The sequence below is a fragment of the Candoia aspera genome, chromosome 1, assembly GCF_035149785.1.
Source record: "Candoia aspera isolate rCanAsp1 chromosome 1, rCanAsp1.hap2, whole genome shotgun sequence".
Taxonomy (NCBI): Eukaryota; Metazoa; Chordata; class Lepidosauria; order Squamata; family Boidae; genus Candoia; species Candoia aspera.
The window spans coordinates 192068302-192090859 of record NC_086153.1 but is presented as its reverse complement, the minus strand read 5'-3'; the positions used below and the strand labels follow the sequence as shown (position 1 = coordinate 192090859).

At 38.5% G+C, this 22558-nt stretch overlaps 1 protein-coding gene across 2 annotated transcripts in view; it reads left to right on the top strand.

Annotated features, from left to right (window-relative positions):
- MAP3K20 (mitogen-activated protein kinase kinase kinase 20) overlaps positions 1-22558 on the top strand; it is a 120648-nt gene that overhangs the window by 61613 nt on the left and 36477 nt on the right. Inside the window, exons 10-12 of one of the 2 annotated variants that reach the window (XM_063318169.1) lie at positions 4910-5016; positions 11711-11846; positions 19441-20279. In XM_063318169.1, the coding sequence (XP_063174239.1) occupies positions 4910-5016; positions 11711-11846; positions 19441-19803 (606 nt within the window). In that variant the 3' untranslated portion in view covers positions 19804-20279. Of the gene's footprint in view, positions 1-4909; positions 5017-11710; positions 11847-19440; positions 20280-22558 lie in introns of those variants that run through there. The other variant, XM_063318168.1, reaches the window with a different exon arrangement.

Here is a 22558-nt window from a genome sequence, read left to right as displayed (position 1 = left end):
TTTGCTGCCGCCCATCTCCCCCCAAAAGAGGGACTCTGGGCGGTTTACAATAAAGCTAAAAAATTAAAATACAATAAAACCACAATTAATACATAAAATATAAATATAAATACAAACTATAAATATAAAATAGAATCCAGATGGCAGAAAAAGTTCTAAATCAGTTCATGTATATATGAGGACCACTTTAAGGCTCCAGCCATCCCCAAGAATGTGTGATGGAGATTGCTGGTGAAGAAGAGGGGGGCCCTCTCCAGAGGCAAAAGTGAATGCGCAGTGGTGAATCTCTTAGGCTCTTGGCCAAGAAAAGACCCGCCTTAGGTTTCTGGGTTTTTTTCTAGTAGAGTTTGCTAGTGCCTGTCAGTTTAGGAGGATTCTGTCTAGTAGAGTAGAACAATAAACACTAGAGCTTCAACTTTTAGTCTCAGCATGGTCCTTCACTCTAAGTCCTAACAGAATGACTACTCCCCTTCCTGCCCCAAGCGAGATGGCAGAGCCAGGTCTTCAACGTTTTCCAGAAGGGCAGGAGAGAGGGGGCTTGCCTCACCTCTGGGGGAAGAATGTTCCAAAGGGCGGGAGCCGCTGAAGAGAAGGCCTGCTTCCTGGACCCTGCCAGATGGAATTCTCTTACAGACGGGGTCCGCAACATTCCCTCTCTGCATGACCGGGTGGGATGGGTCGATGTTATGGGAATGAGATGGTCCCTCAGGTAGCCTGGACCCATGCCATGTAGGGTTTTAAAGGTGATAACCAACACCTTGAATTGGACCCGGAAGCAAACTGGCACCCAATACAGCTTGCGCAGCAGAGGTGTTACTTCTGCCAATCTTGGGGCACCTAGAATTGCCTACGTGGCCGCACTCTGGACCAGCTGAAGCATCTGGATACTCTTCAAGGGTAGCCCCATGTAGAACGCATTGCAATAGTCTATATGGAAGATGACTAGGGCATGAGTGACTGTTCGAAGGTCTTCCCGGGTCTTTAGCTACTACGAAGGAATAATAATAATAATAGTAATAATATTTTAAATTTATATAACTCCCCCCAACCCCTCCCAAGGTCTGAAAATCTGGTCCCTGCCAAATGTTGGTGGGCTGTGGGGGGACTGCTGTCCTGTACTTCTTATGCTCCTACTCCAGCCAATCCTTATCCATGTCTGACTGGGAGGGCGGTATGATGCAGAATGAAGAAACAAACCATTAGGATTTTCAATTAGAAACAGTTACGACATTACATCTACAGCTGGAAATTGTATACCCTTAAGTATGCATCTGCATCTAGGTTATGCTTCTACTATTCCTACAAGCATTATGCGCTGAAGTGGTCTTCCCCAATCTGGTGTCCTCCACTGCAACATGACTGGCAAAAGCCAGGTTGCTACATTTAGGTCCTAAAATCTCAGTTTACTGCAAAGGTTTGGGAAAATATTGTGTGTGAACCTGTCATGTGGAATAGATTTGGAATGAAATGAAGAGAACAGCAACTGCTTAGCTTTAAAAGCAGCTGCGTTATAATCCCGTGCAGATGGACCAAAAATGACAAGACAGAACATGAAAAAGAAATACCTTCACCTAACCATTGAATAGACAGTTCTTACAGAGAAGAACACTTGTCTCTTTTTTGTTACGCCTTTGATTTTTATGTTGTTTGACATTTGAAATAAAGAAATTGTCTCTCTTTTATAATGTGAAAATCACTTGGATCTGCCTAGGAGAGACACCTCAGCATTGTTCCTAATTGTTTTTGTGCACCCAAATTAAAATGCACGTTTTAATTGCTGCATCTGTAATTTTAGCAGAAATGGTATAATTACAGGCGTGATACAGAGAGAGTGTGCATCATCCCTTTATTATGTATCCACGTTTTGGTTTCCACCTTTTGTCTTAACCTTGTCTGGGGTCTGTCAAACAGACTAACGGAGGCAACACACTCCTGAGAAGCATTTTACTGAGACTTTTTCAGTTTTCAACAATTATCCCACTTTTTACACTGTAACAAAAGAAGCTTTAAATTCAGAAGAGAATGCAGGGAAATTATGACTGCTTTGTCTGAATCCATTCAGATTGGCTTGGGCTATGCATAGCCCCATCTTCCTCTGCTTTGTCACTGGACTTCAGGATGACCTGACTTCCCTTGCAACAAAATGCTAAAATTCGTACCGTCTCTCCTACCGTGAAAAGTAGCATTGTTATGTAATGCTTATGATTATACCAGATTCTCCCAGATTTTTGGAGGATTTGATGTAAAGGTTCAGTACCAGTTTTACTATCAACATATAATTAGAAATTTCACACACAATTTTGGAAAATGTCTGTGTAGACTGATATGTTGTGCCTGTGTAGACCAAAAATTTCACATTGCAAAAATAAAACACGACTCTCCTGGGCATTTGTATAATGTTCAAAATGTGGTGATGCTGTATGAAATAGTGAACTGCTTTATGAACTGCTAAATCTTCACAAATTTTGTTTACCATTTAATTGTGTTAGACTCAGACCTTAGGAAAGTTACCTTCCATTCTTTTTTTAAAAGTAGCAGGCTTCAATCATATTTATCAATATTTTTTCCTTTAATATTTTTTTTAAAGAAAAAAGAGTTTCACTTTTCCAAGTAGATCCAACATTTTCATTCTGGTCTCTGTATTAGAAAAAATGGAGTAGTAATTACTAACAGAACAGGCATATAAACATCCACTTGTGTGATTGCCTGCAGTGAATCAAAATTGCATTAAGGCAAAACAAGCTCAGAAGCTTCATAAAAGATATTTCTTTACTTTTGGGAGACAAATGATTTGCACAACTAATAGGTAATTTTATTTTTTAATATGACATTCTTCCTGCTAAACATAATCAGAGCAGTATATAACTTAAACATCAAATCATATTTCATCATAAAAGTAGTATGATTAACTATTTTAAACCAATACTAAATCCAAATCCAGAATGGCCAAAGATACTGTATGTTAAAAATGGCAGCATTAAAACTAGGGATTATATATGCAAAAATTGCCAAAATAGTCATTTCTGTTTAAAGTGACACAAAGTGGAAGTTACAAGAATATTTCATTGTTGTATCATCAACTTTTCCACAAGGGAAATTCCTACTATTACATAATAGTTGTCCCATTACAAGCAGCAGATGGATTGATTTATTTATCTATCTATCTATCAAATTTGTCACCACTCATCTCCTCCCACCAGGGGGACTCTGGGCAGTTGACAACAAAATAATAAAACAATAGGTATATAATTACAATATATAAAAATATACTATATAAAATACGATCACAAATAACTAATAAAAATAGATAAAAATAAAGTCCAGATGGCTATGATCTGATTCAGTCCTTGCATGGGACGAGCACTTTAGGGCACTAGCCATCCCCAGGCATAACTATTCCCCTCCCCACTCCAAGCCAGGTGGCAGAGCCAGGTCTTCAGATTCTTCCGGAAGGCCAGGAGCGAAGGGGCTAACCTCACCTCCGGGGGTAGCATGTTCCAGAGGGCGGGAGCTACTGCAGAGAAAGCCCGCCTCCTTCTCTGCAGTATATTATAATGGACTTTTTGGTGTATAAATTCTGTGATGCTCTAGCCATCTTCCTGAATGCAATGTAGCTGTGCAGACAGAGCAAGCCATTATTCCTTCTCATCCTTGTTCCCAAAAAGGAGAATTACCATTACTAGCTGCTTTAATGAATTGCTTTGTTTTAATTTCTTTCCAGAACACAGTGCCTTCACCACCAGCCATTTAGCTTTGCAATTTATGTTGCAGCTTAAAAACAATTAAAAAAACCAAAATAGTGGCAGATTTCTGATAAAAGATAAATGTAGAAAAACTGTAAGAAAACTGTTAAAAACACTAGGATATTTTGCTTATTTTAACAGGTAAGGAGAATTCCCTTCGTAAGCTGCCTTCCAATTCACAAAGTAGCAATAATAGATTGCATTGCTGATGTTGGTTGAAGGGAGTGTGCTCAGTCCTGAACCTCCTCTTGCTCTGGGCTATAAGCTCCTTAATTTATTTTGCATGATGGCTGTTTTTTTTAACCTGCCCGACTCCAACGTCAAAGTTAACTTGAAAATTTAAAAGAGCCATGGTTTCAAAGAGATTTAGGAGTTTATTGCTGCTGTGGTTTCAGAGATTCTTCAGTCCTTCCCATCCTTCCAAGGTCGGTAAAATGAGCACCCAGCTTGCTGGGGAAGGTGACGACTGGAGAAGGCAATGGCAAACCACCCCGTACTATAGTCTGCCAAGAGAACGTCGCGAAAGCGGTGTCCCCCCAAGGGGTCAGACAAGACTCTGTGCTTGCACAGGGGACCTTTCACCTTTTTCCTGATGCCTTCAGTAATATAGCCTAATACGGCTGAGAAAATGGTTTTCTCTCCCTCTTAAAATAAGATATCTCATGCTTTGAGTTGATAGTGAAAAAAAACCTAAGGAGCCCCATACCTTGACCTTTTCAGAGCCATCACCGAGAACTGGAAAGGAGCATAGATTTTTGGTTCTATTCTTTCCAGTTGATAAAAATTACAAAATAGATTAAGGATACTGTACCTCTTACTGTATTATTTTACATGAGTAATGTGGAAGGTCCATTCAGGTCAGCCTCTTGTTATATTATAGTTTTAAGACACCCTTTTTGTATTGAAATCTAAAAGCTGCAAGTTCTGCATTTAGAGCTGTAATAATTTACAGCTTTGTGTTGTTTACCTAATAATTATCTAGTCAGCGTCCCAGTATGGGTCCCTACGCAGTTTTAGACTTGCTGCTTTCATTGGAAAATGTTATTAATTCTGCAAATAGTGTAATATCAAAATGTAAGTTTACAATATGTATGTGTGTGCGTGCATGCGCGCGTGTGTGTATATATATATATAAATAAAGTATATATTGCTTTGTGTGTCTTCAGAAGAGACCCTCTTTCAAGCAGATCATTTCGATTCTGGACTCCATGTCAAATGATAGCAATCTTCCAGACCAATGCAACTCATTCCTGCATAACAAGGCAGAATGGCGGTGAGTCCTCATAGTTCCCACCAATAACTATGACATTATTTGTGGGGAGAAATGAAATATTTTCCAGAAAAATAGATGCCCCAAAATAGATGTCCAGTATCTGAATTTACAGCTGTCTTGAAAACTCAGTAATGATGGCCAAAATTGATGGGACAATTTCCCCCCATTTTGAGCTGGAAAATATACAGTAGCCATTGGGTAAGCCCAAAATCGGATTATTTCCTTTGGGGGGAGATGGGCAGTGGTGAAAATTGATAAATAAATAAATAAATGCCAAAGTTATGTAAAAAAAAGATACTGAAACTGGAAGAAATTAGAAAAAGTGCCCAAAAATGTGATGTGCCATCATCCTCTTCACATTATTCCCTATTGTGGTCTTTAAATCCTTCCCCCACTCCAAAATTTTAAGTGCAACCCCCAGCCATCGTTTTACTATCAGATGTGAAAATTTGCACTTCTCCCTACTTTTTCACATTATACTTTTTTCTGCATAACGATAATGAAAAAAACGAGGTTGCAGACTGTGCTCAGTATATTTAGAAGCAACAAGTTGGTTTAAATCAGATGTACAGCAAAATGGCCAAGTTAGACCACAATCTTAAAGCATTAAGACTGATAGTCACCTCATAGTCAGGGGTAACAGACAGCTGTGAATCAAGGGATCAGAACTCAGTTACAAACTTTGGAAGGAAAGTGTTCTTGTCCATAATCTGTTTAGTCATCCAGAGCCAGAACAGCTAGTCAATGCAGAGTAAGCAGGTGTAATAGTTGCCAACTCAAAAAGTTGCAGTTGTTACTTGGACATTTTCATATGTACGCTATTGCAAGACTCTCTTCTGTTTTTCACTGTTCCTTGAAAAGTTCCCCCGGGAATTGGCCAGGCCAGATTTATCCAGCAGCATATATCCTGGCTACCAATCTGTGCTATCTAACCCTATTCTGTCCTGGGATCCACTGCTGCAAGATTATGTGTGCAGCAGTTACTAAACTGAAACAGATTGGATGGGATCCAGTTGGACTTACATTAGTCTTGACTTTGTTGTTTCCATTGATCTGAGTGAGACTTCTCTAAGTATGCCAGACTTTCCATCCACTATTAATATAATGCATCAGTGGTACCTTCTGTGCTAAAAGTCTTTCTTTACTGGACAAACCTGAACATGTTTTTCAGACATAAATCCTGTGGTATTCAGCTGGACTTATTCCTGAGAAACATTTTCATATACAATATTTACAATACTTGTAAACCACTCCAATCAGATGTGTGTGAGTAAATATATAAATAAAATATATTGATATATTTAAAACAGATCTGCTTAGTGTGTTGTGGGGGCCTATGAAAAGGGAAGAGGATAACACAACGAATCTCACTGTAGTCTAAATTAAGAAACCTTGGCCATTCTCCAGGTCACACAGAGCACAATTTAGTAGCATACTAGATGGTTATGTGCCTGCCTCCTTTGGGGGCTAGCAAAGAAAGCCATGTAAGAAAGATTAGAGAGATCTTAGCGTGTAAATAATGTTTAAAAACCCAAGATGTATAGAGAACAGATTTGCCGATACAAAACATCCTAAACTTTAAGGGAAAAAAAGTAGTGGTGCACTGATAACAAGAATTTTGCTGCAGGGGTGGAAAATGTGAGCACAGATGGGAGGCTTGAGCCAAGTCACATGATGCAAGTATAAATAGCTTGTTTTAGAAACGACATTCTTCCTGCAGTGGCTCAGCAGAGTGTGGCGATGATCCACTCAAGCACAGCCTTCAGAAGACTATGATGCATTGTGCCATCTACTGGTGCACATGGCAAACTGTGCCAAAGATAGTGCTTCAAGCTTTCTACAATTCTGTGGACCCCGATGAATCTTCCCTATAGAATGTGCGTACTTGAGAGCAAGTCCTACTTATTATCTACAAAGTGTACTAAGGACTACAGCCTTTGAATTTCCACATATGCTTGTTTTCCAGTTGAAGCAGTACAACCGGTGTGCCTTTTTACTGTTTGCTAAAAGGTTGCCAAGGTCTTGGAATCTGCATATGTAATTAAGAACTTGAAGTAGCTAGTGCCTGTCTTTTGTTTTAAAAAGTAGATCATTGTTTGGGTGATGGAACAACATGAGGTAAAGCTGTTGCATAGGTCAATGCAACTATATTATTCTTTTAAAAAAATACTTAGTAACAACTTCGGAGGTCTCTGGGGGGGTCACATCCAAGTATTTCTGGAGAACATATGTAGCCCAGGGTCTCGACTCCTCTGCTCTAGAAAGAATTAAATCTGTTTCTAGAAACTTGGGTGAAAATAACGTAGAAGAGGAGACATAAAATAAACTTGGGCGAAACAGGAATTGTGCCATATTCTGTTAGTAATGTTTGGACTACTTATCCTGTTTCATACAACAGTTCAGCTGTCAAAAACAAGTACATTGTAATGAGTTTCCTAATCTTTAAAGTAACACATTAAAAATCAAGGCCCAAGTTGCTTTAATGGACACTGTTAAAAAGAAATAGTATTGACCATAGATAAAATATAATTAATATATTTAAGAAACTAGGGTTTTCTTCTAGTTTCTTTTTTTGGTTGAAAATGTTGCTCCAACATGGGAAAATTGGCTCCAGTGATTCTGGGAACCCTACAGAACATCATGAAATGTAGCATAAGGATAATTGGTGAAATTCCCTTCACCCCTCTTGGCAGAGGGTTCATCAAATCAAAGACCTTTTAAACCAACTGACCTTCTGTCTGAAGAAGGGCACAATTAGATACTATCTATTGAGAGTATGTTAATTCAATTTAAATTAATTTCATTGAAATTATTAATTAAATTATTATTTCACTTTATTTCGGTTTTTATCTCATGTAACGCTAAGACAGAGTGAGCTGGCTACAGAAAACAGCAGTCAATGTTAATTTGTAGGAGTCCTGAAATAATGGAATACACATGATCATCAATGCTCAACTGTAAATTGATAACTTTGTTGAGTAAGATATATTAATTGAGCAATGTATAGGAGCCTTCCATTTAATTACACCGTTTTATTACACATTTTTAAAATAATGCAGCTGTTTAGAGAATCTAACCTTTCTCTATAAAGTGCTCTTTGTCTAATGAAGAGAGATAATTATAGTACATACACAGTATAATTTTGATATTTAGAAAGTGTTGCTATTGAGGACAAAGATTTTAAAAGATGGATAGCATCTTGATACATTTTTAAAATGGATGGATAAACAAATAAGCAATGCACAGGAAGATAACTCAGTACTTTTACTTAAAACTCTCTCTGTGCCAGTGCATCTGGTGTCTTCCAGGTATATTGAATCAAACTGAGCATGGTTTAGTGTGATGACTGAACCCAGCCAATCAGTAAGATGGCATCCTCAGACTGTACAGGATTTCATTGGCATAGTGGCTTCAGAACATATCAGATGTTGTCTTTTCCCATACGTTGTCAGGAAAACGGACAAAGAAATGCAAAACTTCAGTTTTATGTTTCTCATCATGGCTTGTTAAGCCTGCAGAACTGGATTTGGATCAAGACTGCATCACCAACTATTAAATAGATTATTGTACTTTATTTGGCAAAACGGGGTCTGGTTACTGGGGCCCTGTTGTACATCAAGGATCTCTGACAATGCTTTGTCTTAGGCCACACCATTTGACAGTCAGGGGTCATTTTGGGGTCAGGCATGCAATTTAGGCAAAAGAATTGGTGGAAGATTGACAGTGACCCTTGACTCACAGTTCCAAGGATCTTTTCTAGCTAGGCAATAGCAAGCTCAGCAGAAAATTCTGGTCTCTTGAACCCTGAAGAATTTGAGAGAGAGGAAAAACCATACTCAAAATCAAGAGTTGAACCTTTTTAGTTAATTCAAGGAAAACATAGCAAAAGGGCTTAGCTACGTATCACAAATTTCTCAATGATAGAAATAATATAATATGAAGCTTCCACTTTTATCAGTGATTCCCCAAATAACCTTTTCTTTTGTGCCTTCAAGTTTATTCCTCTCAGTAAAACAGTTTTATAGTGCAACCCTACATACGTTTATTTATTTATCATTTCAGTTTTTAAGGCCACCCAAGCAAAAATGACTCTGGGCAACCTTAAAAAAAAACTTGCTGTATTCAGTAAGGCTTACTCTTACTGATGATGATGATGATGATGATGTGAAGTAAACCCATACATGTTTGGGGCTGACTTCTGAATATATTTATGTGAGATTGAGTAGTAAAACTCCTTCCTCAGTTCAACTTAAAAGTTACGTTGATCATCATGCATACACCTTTTCTGGGATGTGAGTATTTTATAGATAATTAAAATGTTAATCACTATTATTTCAAATGCAGTCAAAATTCTCTTAAACTGAAGCTGTAATAGATGATTTGCTACCTAAGGTAATTTAAGTCAGCTTATACATTATAGGCATAGAAGAGCTTTGCCACACTTGCAGCAAAATGCAGTGGGACTGAGATGATCGATTTTCAAGCTGGGAAAATGGACCATCACACTTCAGACTTCAAGGGTGGAGGTATCCCTTTCCTAGTGAAAAAAGAAAAGTAGTCCAATAGGAAAAGAGTCAGGGATGAAACATTTCCCTCTGATATGCCATTGATTTTATACAGAGGCAAAAAAAATTGTGCTAGTGGGAACCTCTAAAAAGTGTATTTCAAAGCAGCAGGGAAGGACTAGAATTCACTTTCAGCTCATCCTCACATCCTGCTGACTGGCACAGAGATGCCTCACTAACTATTTTTAAAGGGCATGTCTCCATGATTCATAAATATTTGTAAATAAATTGCATAATAAATTAAAAAATTCAGCCTTGGTCTCATCCCCAGGCTACAGGGAAGTAGCTTAAATTCATATTTTCTTGTTTCAGTTTTAAAGTAGAATTTTCCCTACCTTCCCAACAGAAGACTTGCTGTGGACATCATCTGTGACTCTTTATTGAAGATGCTGGTGGTGACACAGTTAGGGGCTGGAATTTCCCCAACATTTGTTGGCCACTTTAGGCTTCTGCAGGCATATCCCCTTCCCTCCAGTTCCTGAGCTCTACCCTGTTGGCCATTTTGGCTTGGGGTGCAAGAGAAACCAGATACAGACTTCCTTGCATTAATACCTGAGCAGTGCTTTGGAAGTTCTGATCACATGGATGTAGTGCTCTTCTGAAAGAATACTAGTCCTACTTCTAAATACGGGTCTAGCACACTATGGTTTAAAAAAAAATAACAGGATGGGTTTCTCTTGGGTGAACACTAATCCTGTGCTGCATGGGAGGTTGAAAAGAGAGCTGGATTCTACCAGCAAGGTTCTATCACCAGTGGGCATATTACAGATTTTCCAAAAAGGATTTTGCATGGCTATAATTTTTATTTTTATTACTTTGGTGGAAGGATATCCCCATTTTGTCTACTTCTACATCATTGTGCCTGCTCTATGGACTACTTCTGGTTACTGCTCCTCACTGCCACCATTTATCAATTATATCTTTCCATTTCACTCTACATCCTTCATCTGTACCAGTTAGCTAGACTGTCAGACACAGCTGTGGAGAAGGGGCACAGGCTAAAGTGGAAGGGAACTGCTGGCCATGAGCTACAAATAACGATTCTGTGGTCAATCACTGTCAGTCACTTGCAGCAAACTGAAAATGTTTGATTATGTAAACATAATTTGTCAGCACAGAGAAGACAAATCTTAATTCCATATTCTGAGTACAGTGTATCTTTGCTTCAGTAATACGAAAGGGACCAGTTTTCCAGCTGAACAGGGCAGCTGTCAATAACAATTGCATACTATTGTCTCCTGTACTAAGTACTCCCATCCTTCTGGAAGACAGCTAAAGCTGCATCCCAACCTAGCCGGCTTGACAAGTTGGTGGTGTGGAGAAGTACCATGGGATGAACCCTAACCCTGCTGCCTGTAAGCCAGGCTAGTAATAGACACAGATTTAGTTATTTTCCTGAAGAGCACAACATTTGTGTTTACAATCAGGCATAGAATCTTTCAGCCCCACTGACAGGTTGTCCCTTGGACAAGTTGAAAAGTGGCTATATGTTCTGTCCCAGGTCCTTGCCTACATTTGCCTAACCTTGCCCCATCACAAATTGAGAGAGAAGTTGGTGTTTTCCTACAGGCAGGTGATGTTCAGTAGAAGAGGAATGAAGCCAGGAAATACTATTCTAAAATGGTGCACTTAATTGTACTTATATGTGTATCTCATTATACAACAAATAACAACTGTCCTTCTCTGTAACTAATTTTAATGCTTCTTCTGAGTTTCACTGTTCAGCGTGAACCCCTTCTGTGTTTGAAGAAGGCATCCTCCATGCTTGGTTTACTTTCGGAGACCCTGATGCTTGATCTTTTCCCTTTCCCCTTCTCTGAGGGGCTGATGGCTGGGGAGACAGTGAGTGGAGAAGGGGCTCGGGGAGGTGACCGAGCTGGATGATTGAGATAGCAGAGGGTTCAGGAAGCCAGACATGGGGCCTGACAAGCCTCAGTGCATCAGGAGAAGGGCCTCTTCTGTGGGTTTATGGCTCAAACAGCTCTCTACTATGCCAATTGAATGTCCTGCTTGAGGCAGCACTACCCCTTTTACTCTTTCGCATGTCATTAATATTCACGTGGAAAATGTTTGTGAACAATTTGTACTTGCCGGGGAAAGATACAACTTAACAAATCACCTCTGTTTAGATGTGAAATCGAGGCCACCTTAGAGAGGCTGAAGAGATTGGAACGTGATCTGAGCTTTAAGGAACAGGAACTAAAGGAAAGGGAAAGACGCTTGAGAATGTGGGAGCAGAAGCTAACTGAACAATCCAACACGCCGGTAAGTGCCACGTTCTGTTTCAGAGGTCACCGCAGCCGAATCTGAAAACCCAACAAAAACTTGAATCTAAGGAACTGCTTAAGCGACACTCAATGAGTTGCACTCAAATAGTGGAACTCTCATATTTTCCTGCTTCGAACAGCAAGTGGCCATGTTTTATTAGACACGCCTTTTGAAACTGACTCCGTTAACAAACTGGTTTGCTGGGAAGTTGGTATAGATGAAGACTGTTGAGAAATTAAGCAACCCTAGAGCTATTATAATGGTTTATTAAGTTCCAAGTAAAATATTCTTTAATTTGCATTGAAAGTAAGGTACCTTCCACCTAAATGAATTAATCTATATGGTAAATTTCAGCACAATAATTTGAGGCTTATTTTGAGGTCAGTGAATTTTGGATGCAGTCTAGAGTAAATGCCAATATTTAACTTGGAGCGAATGGAGTGAAGGTTGCACATCTATACCTGGCTCAGCTATAAACCATTGTTCTCTGTGTCTTGTCTAACTGCTAGCTGTATATACGTTTTAGGGCTATGCAGAGATCCAGATTTAAAAGGACATGGAGCTATTCACAAAAGAGGTATAGGCAAGTGTAACATGAATGCCCATATAGTTCCCATGACCTTTTCCTTTTTGATTCTGGATTGCTGCACAGTCTTAATGATAGAATTTTAGCATAATTGTTTAGCCCCTGGATAACCAATTTTTTAAAAAAATGCATCATAGCTGAATCCTGCAAAATACAATGGACTTATTCAAAGGATGACTAGGTCTGGATCCAATCCAACGTCCCATTTCCTATCTCAAAATACAAATGGAGCTCTTGCCAAAGTTAAAAAGCAGAATCCCATGCATGGAAAGAAAGAACATGATCTAGTCAGCTTCATCCACACTGATACCTCTGATATGGAGGCACATCAGAGCTCTCAACCCTGTAGCTTAATTCTGAATCACTGTATTGTACAACTGTCATAATATTTAGAATTTGGGTCAGTTAGGATTTTTTAAAAAAAATACTTATTGCACTTATATCCCACTTTTCTTTCGAGAAGTACAGAGCATCTGATTGGGGGACAATCTGGGATCTCCACGTAAGAAACTAAACAGACTGTGATCTGCTTTGCTTTAACAATATGTGCCTTCAGGCTGTTTCATGGGTTGCACATTTTCAGAAGCAAATGGATATGTTTCAGGCATTGGATTCTGTTATGGAAATGACAGATTTTGTTGTTGTAAGATATATTGAGACTAGAGCATGGCCATATAATTAGTTCAGCACAGGAAGGAGGTCCAGAATTTTTTTTTGCCATTAATATAATGCAATGCATAAAAGTAGTGGATTTTAGAAGAAGGAATCAGCTAAGAAATGTGTAGAAATTGCACTGGGGACTATTTGTATCAATATCTAAATGAATGTTTTCCTGTATAAAGGGCAAAACATAAGTAACATTTTCTATCCAAATCTGAATCTTTCTTCCTAAAGGAGTCATTATCACTTAATTTCATATGCAGTGAAATCATATATATGCCCAAGAAATGGCTGCATAAAAACTGGTATATGTAACACTAGCTTTCAAGCAGAACACAATTACCTTAACATCTTATGACATCTGTTGGTAGCAAACAGCAAGGCTTCTGTTTGCATTATTTAATTACTGTATGTTGCATTTTACTTCTGCCCAAACTGATGAGCAAATAGTCTTCACCACTGCCTCTTGATCCAGCATTCATTTGCAATGTTTATACAATCTGCATATGTTACAGAGTGTTGTCCTTCTGTCCTTCACTTTGCAGAGTGCATTGTAGTTACTATTTAATCTAACTTGGGATTTTGGCCTGTTCACTATTTCTGCACCTTCTTTCTGAGGCACAGCTTAATGGCATCTGTAAGAATGACACTGCATGTGTATTCCAGCTGTGAACATGGAGTAGCCTATAATGATGAAGCTTGAGTGTTTCCTAGAAGCAAGGTGTTCTCTGTTCTCTGTAGGTAGCCCATAGGCTTCCTTTAATGTCTGCAAAGATTGAGTAGCTAAGATATGGGCCATCACCTACATGGTTCACAGCATGAAACATAGCCATAATGAGCTGATCTTTCCAGGAGTGAGGCTAGGGATTTTTATGCTGCACTTGCTTTTTGCTGCTACTTTTCACTAGCTGGCTTTGCTGAGGGAAAGTGTTGTGCTCAAGTCTATTGTGCTCAGCATAAACTTCCTTTCTGTAGGATATTAATACAACCGTTCTATTACAAGCAAATACAGTTCGTTAAAAGGGAACGCTAAAATGATATTGAAAGTAGAGTACCTTTTAAGCTTCTGGAATGAAGGGACATATAGCTGAAAGGGCTTCTGTCAGATTTTTGAATAATGAAAAGTCTTACTGTTTCTAAATCACCTCTCCCCTCTTTTTCCTTTGCTTCTTAAGAAATTAACTTCAGAATTCATCTACACATAAAAACAAATTGCAGATGTTTTGTGAACATGATGAGTCTTGTTGAGTAGTGGCCTGTATTTGAGAGAGTGGAAGCAGAAGCAAATTCATATCTGAATAAAAGAGGAATAAAGAGCTGAACTGATATGCATATTTTTCTTCTTCTTCAGAGAATTCAAATCCATGCAAATAAAGGCTCATGATTTGGTTTAGTAAAGGACAGTTTGAAATGAGAACCACAAACCTTTCAAAAGGATGATATATTGCTGGCCCTTAACATCTTTAAAAGGCTTGTGTTGTAAAAATGAGCTGACCTGGGGGAGTCATCAGCATTTGTAAACCATCTCAAGCCTTTGCATCTTCAGGAGGTTTGAAGGAGCAAAGATGGGACCTTGGCCCAGTTGTTACACACTGAGGCAGTAGATGGCCATAAAGGCTGCACCTCTCTAGATTGCGGGCAATGGCTTACATGACTGGAAGCTCCTCTTTGCAGCTTTTAAAAAAAACTTTTCCCACATGTAAAATGGCATGCCAGATAAAAGTGTAGCCCTAGGATTAGGTGCACTGACTCATGGATGATTTCTTCTGTACTACCTCCATCTTAGCACCCAGTGGTGGATGCATTCCCTCAGAGCCAAAAAGATCTTGCTCTACCTTGGTCAAGAAACAGAACTTAGCATGCTTAAGATTTAAAGCTACAGATTTGTGCAGTGAGTTGTGTAAGTCAGAGCAAAACCATTTGTGGTCCAAGATACAAGGGCAACGAAAAATCCAAACTCTGTTTTCCAGGTGAAAGACAAGAGTAGGGTGTTTTTGTTTTTTTTTAGAAATTAAAATTCCAATAAGGCTGAATTGTTTATTTCAGGAAAGGGGGCTTGCTTCATGTCATTGGTTTGAAATGGTTTTTCCCACAGGAATCTTATCTAAACTGAACCATAGCATTCAGCAAACAGTGTGAACCTCCAACCAATTGCTAGAGGGAGTAAGGTTGCTAACAGAAAGACACAGTGATATTATAGTGTTATTCAAAGCATGCTCCAGCTTTATAGCAGAGATTTATGCTATAATCAAGGTCAAAAAAGGCAAAAGGTTAGTTCCTTCAATCTAGTTAATGTGCATATTTTGTTGTGTAGATAGCTGCTTGGCTCTTTTTTTCCCCCTTGCTAGCTCCTGACAAGAAATGCCCTTTCCAAAGCTGCTATTTTCATTTCAAGACAAGCTTCAAGCTCAGCAGAGTGAAGGATTGCCTTGATATACAAATAACAACTTGCAAGAGGCAGGGCAAAGAAGTTCTCTTCTCTGCCCTCAATAGTCTTAAAGCTACTCAGGTTTTACATAACAGAAACTTAATCCTGTTTGTGCATTTAGGGTTGCACCATTTTTTGTCTCAAAAGGCAGAATTTTAATCTGGGACTGCTTTTGAAGATTCACTTCAGCTGTGGCATAGGTGAATAAATGCTAAAGAAAGTACCTTCCTTTAATGCTGAGTAACTTCACTTGGTCGAAGTGGATAGAACTGCCAAGAATCTGACACAACTGAACGGATAGCAGCATCAGCATCAACTTCACTTGGTCCTAGTGGTTCAAGGAATTGGGACAAAGATAGGGTGTAGCTTAAAGGCAAAGTTAAGCTGGATGCCTTTTATTTTTTAAAGTAAACATTCTCTGCTTGTGTCAAGGCTGCTGTTTCTAATAGCATAGTTCAGGTTTAACATATGATAAAAACCTATAAAGGTAAAAAGACAAGTTGTGAGCATGTTTTTCACTGTTCTAGTAGGAACAGGGACTATTACTTCAACATGGACATCCTCTACTGCAAATGTAGCTCAATCTTTTTAGCTCGGAAGCTCAGCTCATTGTCAGTTTGGGGAAGAAATTCTCGGTTTTATTTATTTATTTTTTAAAAGAAAAGCTTAATTAATATGCAAGAATTAGCGTATAGAACTTATGTCAGGAATTGGAAGCAGATGGAGACACATGCTAAGCAGAGAGTTTTCAAGTTTAGGGACTAAGCAGCAGCTGCTCAGCACCTGCTCTGTCATTGTCAAACGTTGTGGTGACATTGACATGGAATTGAAAGGAGGACAAATTGAGCAGTTTTGTGGTTATATTATGGAAACTCATCCCTCTTAGTTCTGATTTACACATCCAAATACTGGCTACTTATAATGTAACTCAAGGGTGTTCAGTGTAGCAAGCCATCAGTATGAAGCAGCCTTGTTAATTATTTTGGGGTATTTTTTAATGCACTGATGCAAATATACACAGATCTTTCTTTTTATACTAAAATCAGTACAGTAGATTATTTTGGGTTTAGTGAATAAGGAACTCATGTTTAGCTTTCCATGTGTCTTAAAGCTCCATAACATAGTAAGCTCTCTGTTTTCCAACATGGCATGAACAAACTCCAGTTTGCCCTCCACTGAGTTTTGCTGCTTGATCCCATCACTTTTGGGAAACATAGCAGAGCCTGTGTCAGACCTTCAAGATGTGGTTGCAGGAGAATCAGAAGGAGAACATCTGTAGTAGGATCTCTTCCAGGTGATCACTGCTCCTTCTGGAGTCTCTAGATGAAAGACCCCAATTTTTTTCCAAATTAAACATATTACTGTAGATCCCCATATGAGCTTCGTCTCCTTTTACACTTTTCTAAAGGACTTCTTTATTTTGAAAGAGTTTATATATGTCATGTTCACTGATTCAAGGTAGTTTATACATCGTAACGTTTCACATGCCATGGCGCTGACGGCCATTTCTGTTTGGGAGGGAGCTGCTGTGAAACCTTGTACCAAGCTCTGTATCTCAATTCCTTACAATGGAATGTGTTTGGGTTATGTGCTCTGTTCAAGGCCTTTTCCCGCAGACCATCAGAAACCGTTAGGAGCACCTGGGATTGTGAACTTGAGAAGATTCTGTGGGGGGAGGGATTTCATTTGCACCGAGGGTTTTTAGTTTGAATTTGGCATGCTTTCATCATTCTCAGCTTTCTCTGTGATCCTCCATACTATTCTTTAATAAATCAGATATCTTTGAATTCCTACTCATGAGTCTGATAGTGTTTTAGAATAGGCAACCATTACAATATACTTTTATAGGCAAGACTGGGATGTTGAAAAAATATCCTGGGAGAAGGCAGTGGCAAGCATTTTCATATTCCCTTAGAAAACTACATGGATTTGTCTGTAAAGGCATCAGGCATTGAGCTCAAATTGAAGTAGATTTTATTTTATTTATCTATGAGGAGTTCTGTGTGGCATCATTGAACTGTTGAAGCATTCTTTCAGTTTATAGCATAAAGTGGAGGCCTTTTTGTTCACCCAGAGGTACAGTGTGTCCTGTTTGTATAGTGTAACCTCTTCCTTATCTCACATGGATTGGAAGGCACTTCCATTGATTCTCCACTTACCAATTGTTTTTTGCAACAAACTAATAGGGTGGATGATGTTAAGACAGAGTGATTGACTCAAGAACGCTAATGTTTTGAAATGTTGATTCTGTGATTCTACTGTAAACATTCTTACAGCTCTATCATGCTAGCCTTCAAAGCTACAAAGTATATTTAAGCATTGTCCAGGCATGGATTTTGAACATGCATTTCTTTGCTTGCATTATTAGGCTGAGAAGAAATAAATTATATGAAGAAGGAAACAGCCCAATCACTGGGAATGGCTGTAATTTTGGGCTTCACATTAAATACATTATCAGGAACCTTAAAAAGCCAGAAGGGTGTATCAGAATGGCCGTGTAATATCTGCCCTATTAGTTATTGCAAAAACACAGCTGGTGGGTGTAGAATCCACGCATTAATGCAGAGTGTTTCACTTTTTTCTAGGAACTAGGTTGTCAAGGGGACAGCTAAAAAGTCTCATTCAGGCAGTAGCTAACAGTTTATATAGACAAAAGAAATGTCCAACAATTTCTATTGAGGTGTAGAGGAATAAAATATGACATAATATATTCTTTTCCCCCACAAAAGCCTCTGCTTGGTTAGATCACAACATGCACATTACCCTTTATGCGTAGACATATGGTAGAATGCATATAGGCTACTATTTGCATAGTTGGAAAGTCTCCCACCATCTGTATCTCCAGGCAGATCCCCAAAACTCTTGAACAAGTGAGCGTAAGAATGTAGCATAGGGCAGGGATGAAATCATCCCTGACAGAAACTGGTCCATCAGCAAAAGGGGTTAATTGAATGCCATCCCCTTTGAGAGTGTGAAGCTTTTGTGAGTTCCTTCCTATTCTCTCTGTATAAGTATTTGTCTTGCCTTCTGGAAGTCTTTCCAAATAGCCTGCATGTGGGAAAAGGTCTGTGTGTCATACAGCTGTAATGTACAGACTGGTTTATTTCTCTGTGTGGCAATAAGCCACTTCCAAGTATTCTTGGCAGCAGCTGATCATGAGATGGAGATTCCGTGTACACCATAGCCTGTGGCAGGAAATATCCTATAGGAAATAATGGGAATTTTATATATATGTTAAGGAGCTGTCATACATATCACAGTATGTATATATCTCTAGAGCTGAACTCCTATATCTATCCATTCTTATTTTTCAGTAAGAAGTGTTAATTGTTTATTAATTCTGAAGGGTAAGGATTTGTTTCTGCTTCCTCCAGAATTAATTAGACTGTCACCTCTTGTCTTCCGTGATAGCTTTTGATTCTAATAAAAAAATGGGCACATAAGCAAACATAAGCCATACACAGTTTTGCAGAAGCACACTTTTGCCAGTCAGGAATATTTTTTCCAGTATGAGACTCTGGAATATTTAAATATATATATATTTTAAAGTATGTTTGCAAATTGATTTTCAAAACAGAATTTGTTTTGATTTTTTTCTTTTGCTTTGTTAAAATTATTCTCAGAATAGAAAGTACTACCAAAAAGAAACAAAAACCCCAACCTTCTAATGATGTACAAAATTTAAATGTTGTGATGCCATATATACGCCTTAGTAGGTTTCTGATATTTTTATGGATTTACAATAGCCAAGTCTTTTCAAAAATCAATTCTGACTTGGTGTTTTGTATTAAGGGTTCACTAATCATTTTACTTTCTATTTATTGCTAACTAATCTGGTGTGTCTTTTGCTGGGATTTTTAATTGGTTCTAATTTTCCTTTCCCCCACCCCTCTGTCCTTCCTCTCCTTTTTCATTAGTTTTGCTTCCCTTTTGCTGCCAGAATGTCTGAGGAATCTTACTTTGAATCTAAAACAGAGGAATCAAACAGTGCAGAGATGTCATGTCAGATTACAGCCACAAGTAATGGGGAGGTAGCTGGCATGAACCAGAGCCTGAAGGCCTTGATGATGAAAGGCTTTGGGGATGTCTTCTCTATGAATGAAGCAGGATCCATCCTGCATTCTGGAATGGAGGTCAATATGCAAGCCAAAAAGAATTCTTCTAAAAGCACCTCTATGAGAAAAGGGAAGAAGGTCAACCTGGCGCTGGGGTTCCATGAATTCGACCTATCTGATGATGATACCGATGATGATACCGATTTTGAGGATGAAAGTGATTAGCGGTGAAGGAAAGCTGTAAGGACTCTAGTCTGGCATCTAAAATAAAAAGGGGAGAAACAAGAACATTGAGAAAAAAGTATCCTATGATTTTAATTTTTGAGTAAGAACAGCACCATATTGTTGCACAGACCCATTTTGTTTCTTATATGTGAGAAATCATGTTACTTATGTTTATACCCTCTACGTATTTTTTTTTGCTTTCAATTTTAAAATTAATTTAAACAATTTAGGATTGTTTTGTTTATTTAATTTTTTTGTTTATGCTGACATATTGTTGACGTATTTATGGCTGAACACTATACAAAAATCTGAAACTTGTGGAGTTTTCTTTTAAGTATACACCTATCATTATTCTTCTTGTAGGTCTCTTGAGCAGGTTAACAGATGAAAATGTGTGCTTCTGTTTGGGGTTTCCCTGTACGTTTTGTGGTTGCAATCCAAAAGAGTCACACATACAGTATATGTAGGAGCAGGCTGTATATTAGAGAGCCAGTTTGGTGTAGTGTTAAGGCATCAGGCTAGAAACCAGGAGATGGTGAGTTCTAGTCCTGTCTTGGGCATGAAGCCAGCTGGGTGACCTTGCCTAGGAAGGAGGCAAGGGCAAACCACTTCAGAAAAACCTTGCCAAGAAAACTGCAGGGACTAGTCCAGGCAGTTGCCAGGAGTCAAGACTGACTAGAAGGCACCAAAAAAAAAAAAAAGCTGTGTACTAAGATATATAGGAAAAAACACTCCCAAATACTTACTTTGTCTGGCAGTACTGCTCACCTGTTTGGGACAAGGTGAGAGAATGAAATCAGTTCTACCAATTCTAATACAGATTTCCTGCCATAAAAGTGACATCTCGTTAGCATTATTTTAAAATAAGAAAGATCTAATCCAGACAAAGCCTCCTTGAATACTCACTATCATTCTTGTATGATAAATATGCCCTTTTCACACTGTTGCTAATTTATTGCCATTTCTGTCACTTTCCTGTTCATAAATATCTCAGTAGAAATGAAAAAAGGAACACGATGCAATGATACTGAAACACACTACTTCTTGAGTCAAAGCAAGCATAAAATTTGGTTAGGTTCTCTTTCCTCAAAGTGTGATTATATTTCAAACATAATTTCAGAACTAACCAAAGATCCTGAGCATGGGCACCATTTTTAGGCCTACAACATCTAGCTGATTGCTTGGGTTAGGTGCTTCCATTTAATCAGGCAACACATTTTTAGGAAGGTTAATTTTTAAGAATTTAGGAAAATATAAAATGATAGATAAAGGACTCCCTTTTTTCTTGCACACTTTTTTCTTCCTTGGAGTTACTTCTTTTTATTTTACATTTTTTGTCATCCTGAAATAATTGAAAGAGAATTCATTGTGTTGACTCACAAACCCTTCCAGCACCCCTTGCCCTATCTGGGAATGCCCCACCCCCTGCCCTTTCAGTGTTGGAGTTCTCAGACAGAAAAAAAGCTGCTGTGAACGTTTCTACACTGGCTGACAAGGGTATCAAAGTTCAAATCATTCTATCCTCAAAAATAATGTTTTGATTAATCCTACAGCCTCTGGGATATTCCTAGGGATCATAGGATTATGGTCTTCTCTTCAGCTGCAATCCTGTAGATACTTAACTGATGGTAAATTCTACTGAGTACGTGCAGATTACTTTTTAGTAAACGAAAACAAGATTGTCTTGTAAATGGTCTTGATTGATAGTTTTATATGTGCATTGGGCTACAGACACAGAGATATTGGGAAGATACTGATTGCTTGTAGAAACAGGCTCTGAAAGTAGCTCCTTGGCACATATTTCCAACTCATTTAACTTCCAAAGTTTTACTATAGTGCTGAATATTCTGGATTAAATATTAGAACACTACTAAAGCCTCATTTCAGATGCTGCATTACAAAGTGCAATTGTGCTACTGCTTATTGCAGTTAGTACTTAAGATTTCTAAGTTTAGATATACAAGCAGTATTATTTTGATAACAGTAAAGTCATAATCTAGTGTAGGCAGTGTAATAGTTTATTGTTGTATGAGAAAGTGTGGCAGTCACCCTTTAAGGTAGTTAAACAGAATTTAAGTGAGTTTTGAATGACTATTAAAAACCTATTGGATCTGAAACCATATTACAACCTTCCTCAACTCCAGATGTATTGGCATTATTACCCTCAGCATTCCCCAGCAACATAGCCAGTGTGAGTTTTGGAAGCTAGAGCCACAATACATCTGGAGAGGAATAATTTGGAAATGCTGTCATAAGGAGGTTCAGTGGATTTGAGCTGAGGGAAATCTGAACCTGATATGAGTATTTACACAGTAAAGGCATAGCCATTGAAGGGAAGGGCATGTTTCATGGAAAAAGTAGCTACTTGGTCACCTGTTCACCTCCTTTCCACCAAATCAAAATATGGATTGTGCAGAAGAACAAGGATGAGTCCAGGTGGACCTTAATCCACTCACAAGTCAGTTTGGAGCTATTCTGTTTTTCCCTCTTTCATGGATTTTCTCCCTGGAAGAAAAGACAGAAGATGCCATAGGAAAAGAGAGGAAGATCAACAATAGAATATAGTGTCATTTTCACCCTGCAATGATCCATTGATAACACTGGGCGATGGCACAATAAAAAGCTCTCCCCTGGTGTATTAATTTGTGGCACATCAAAGGGACAGTGGATTAATAGGGACAATGGGACTTGCTATTTTAGTATCGCAATATCTTCTGTACAGTTTCATAAATCTGTTATTTGAAGCAACTTTTAG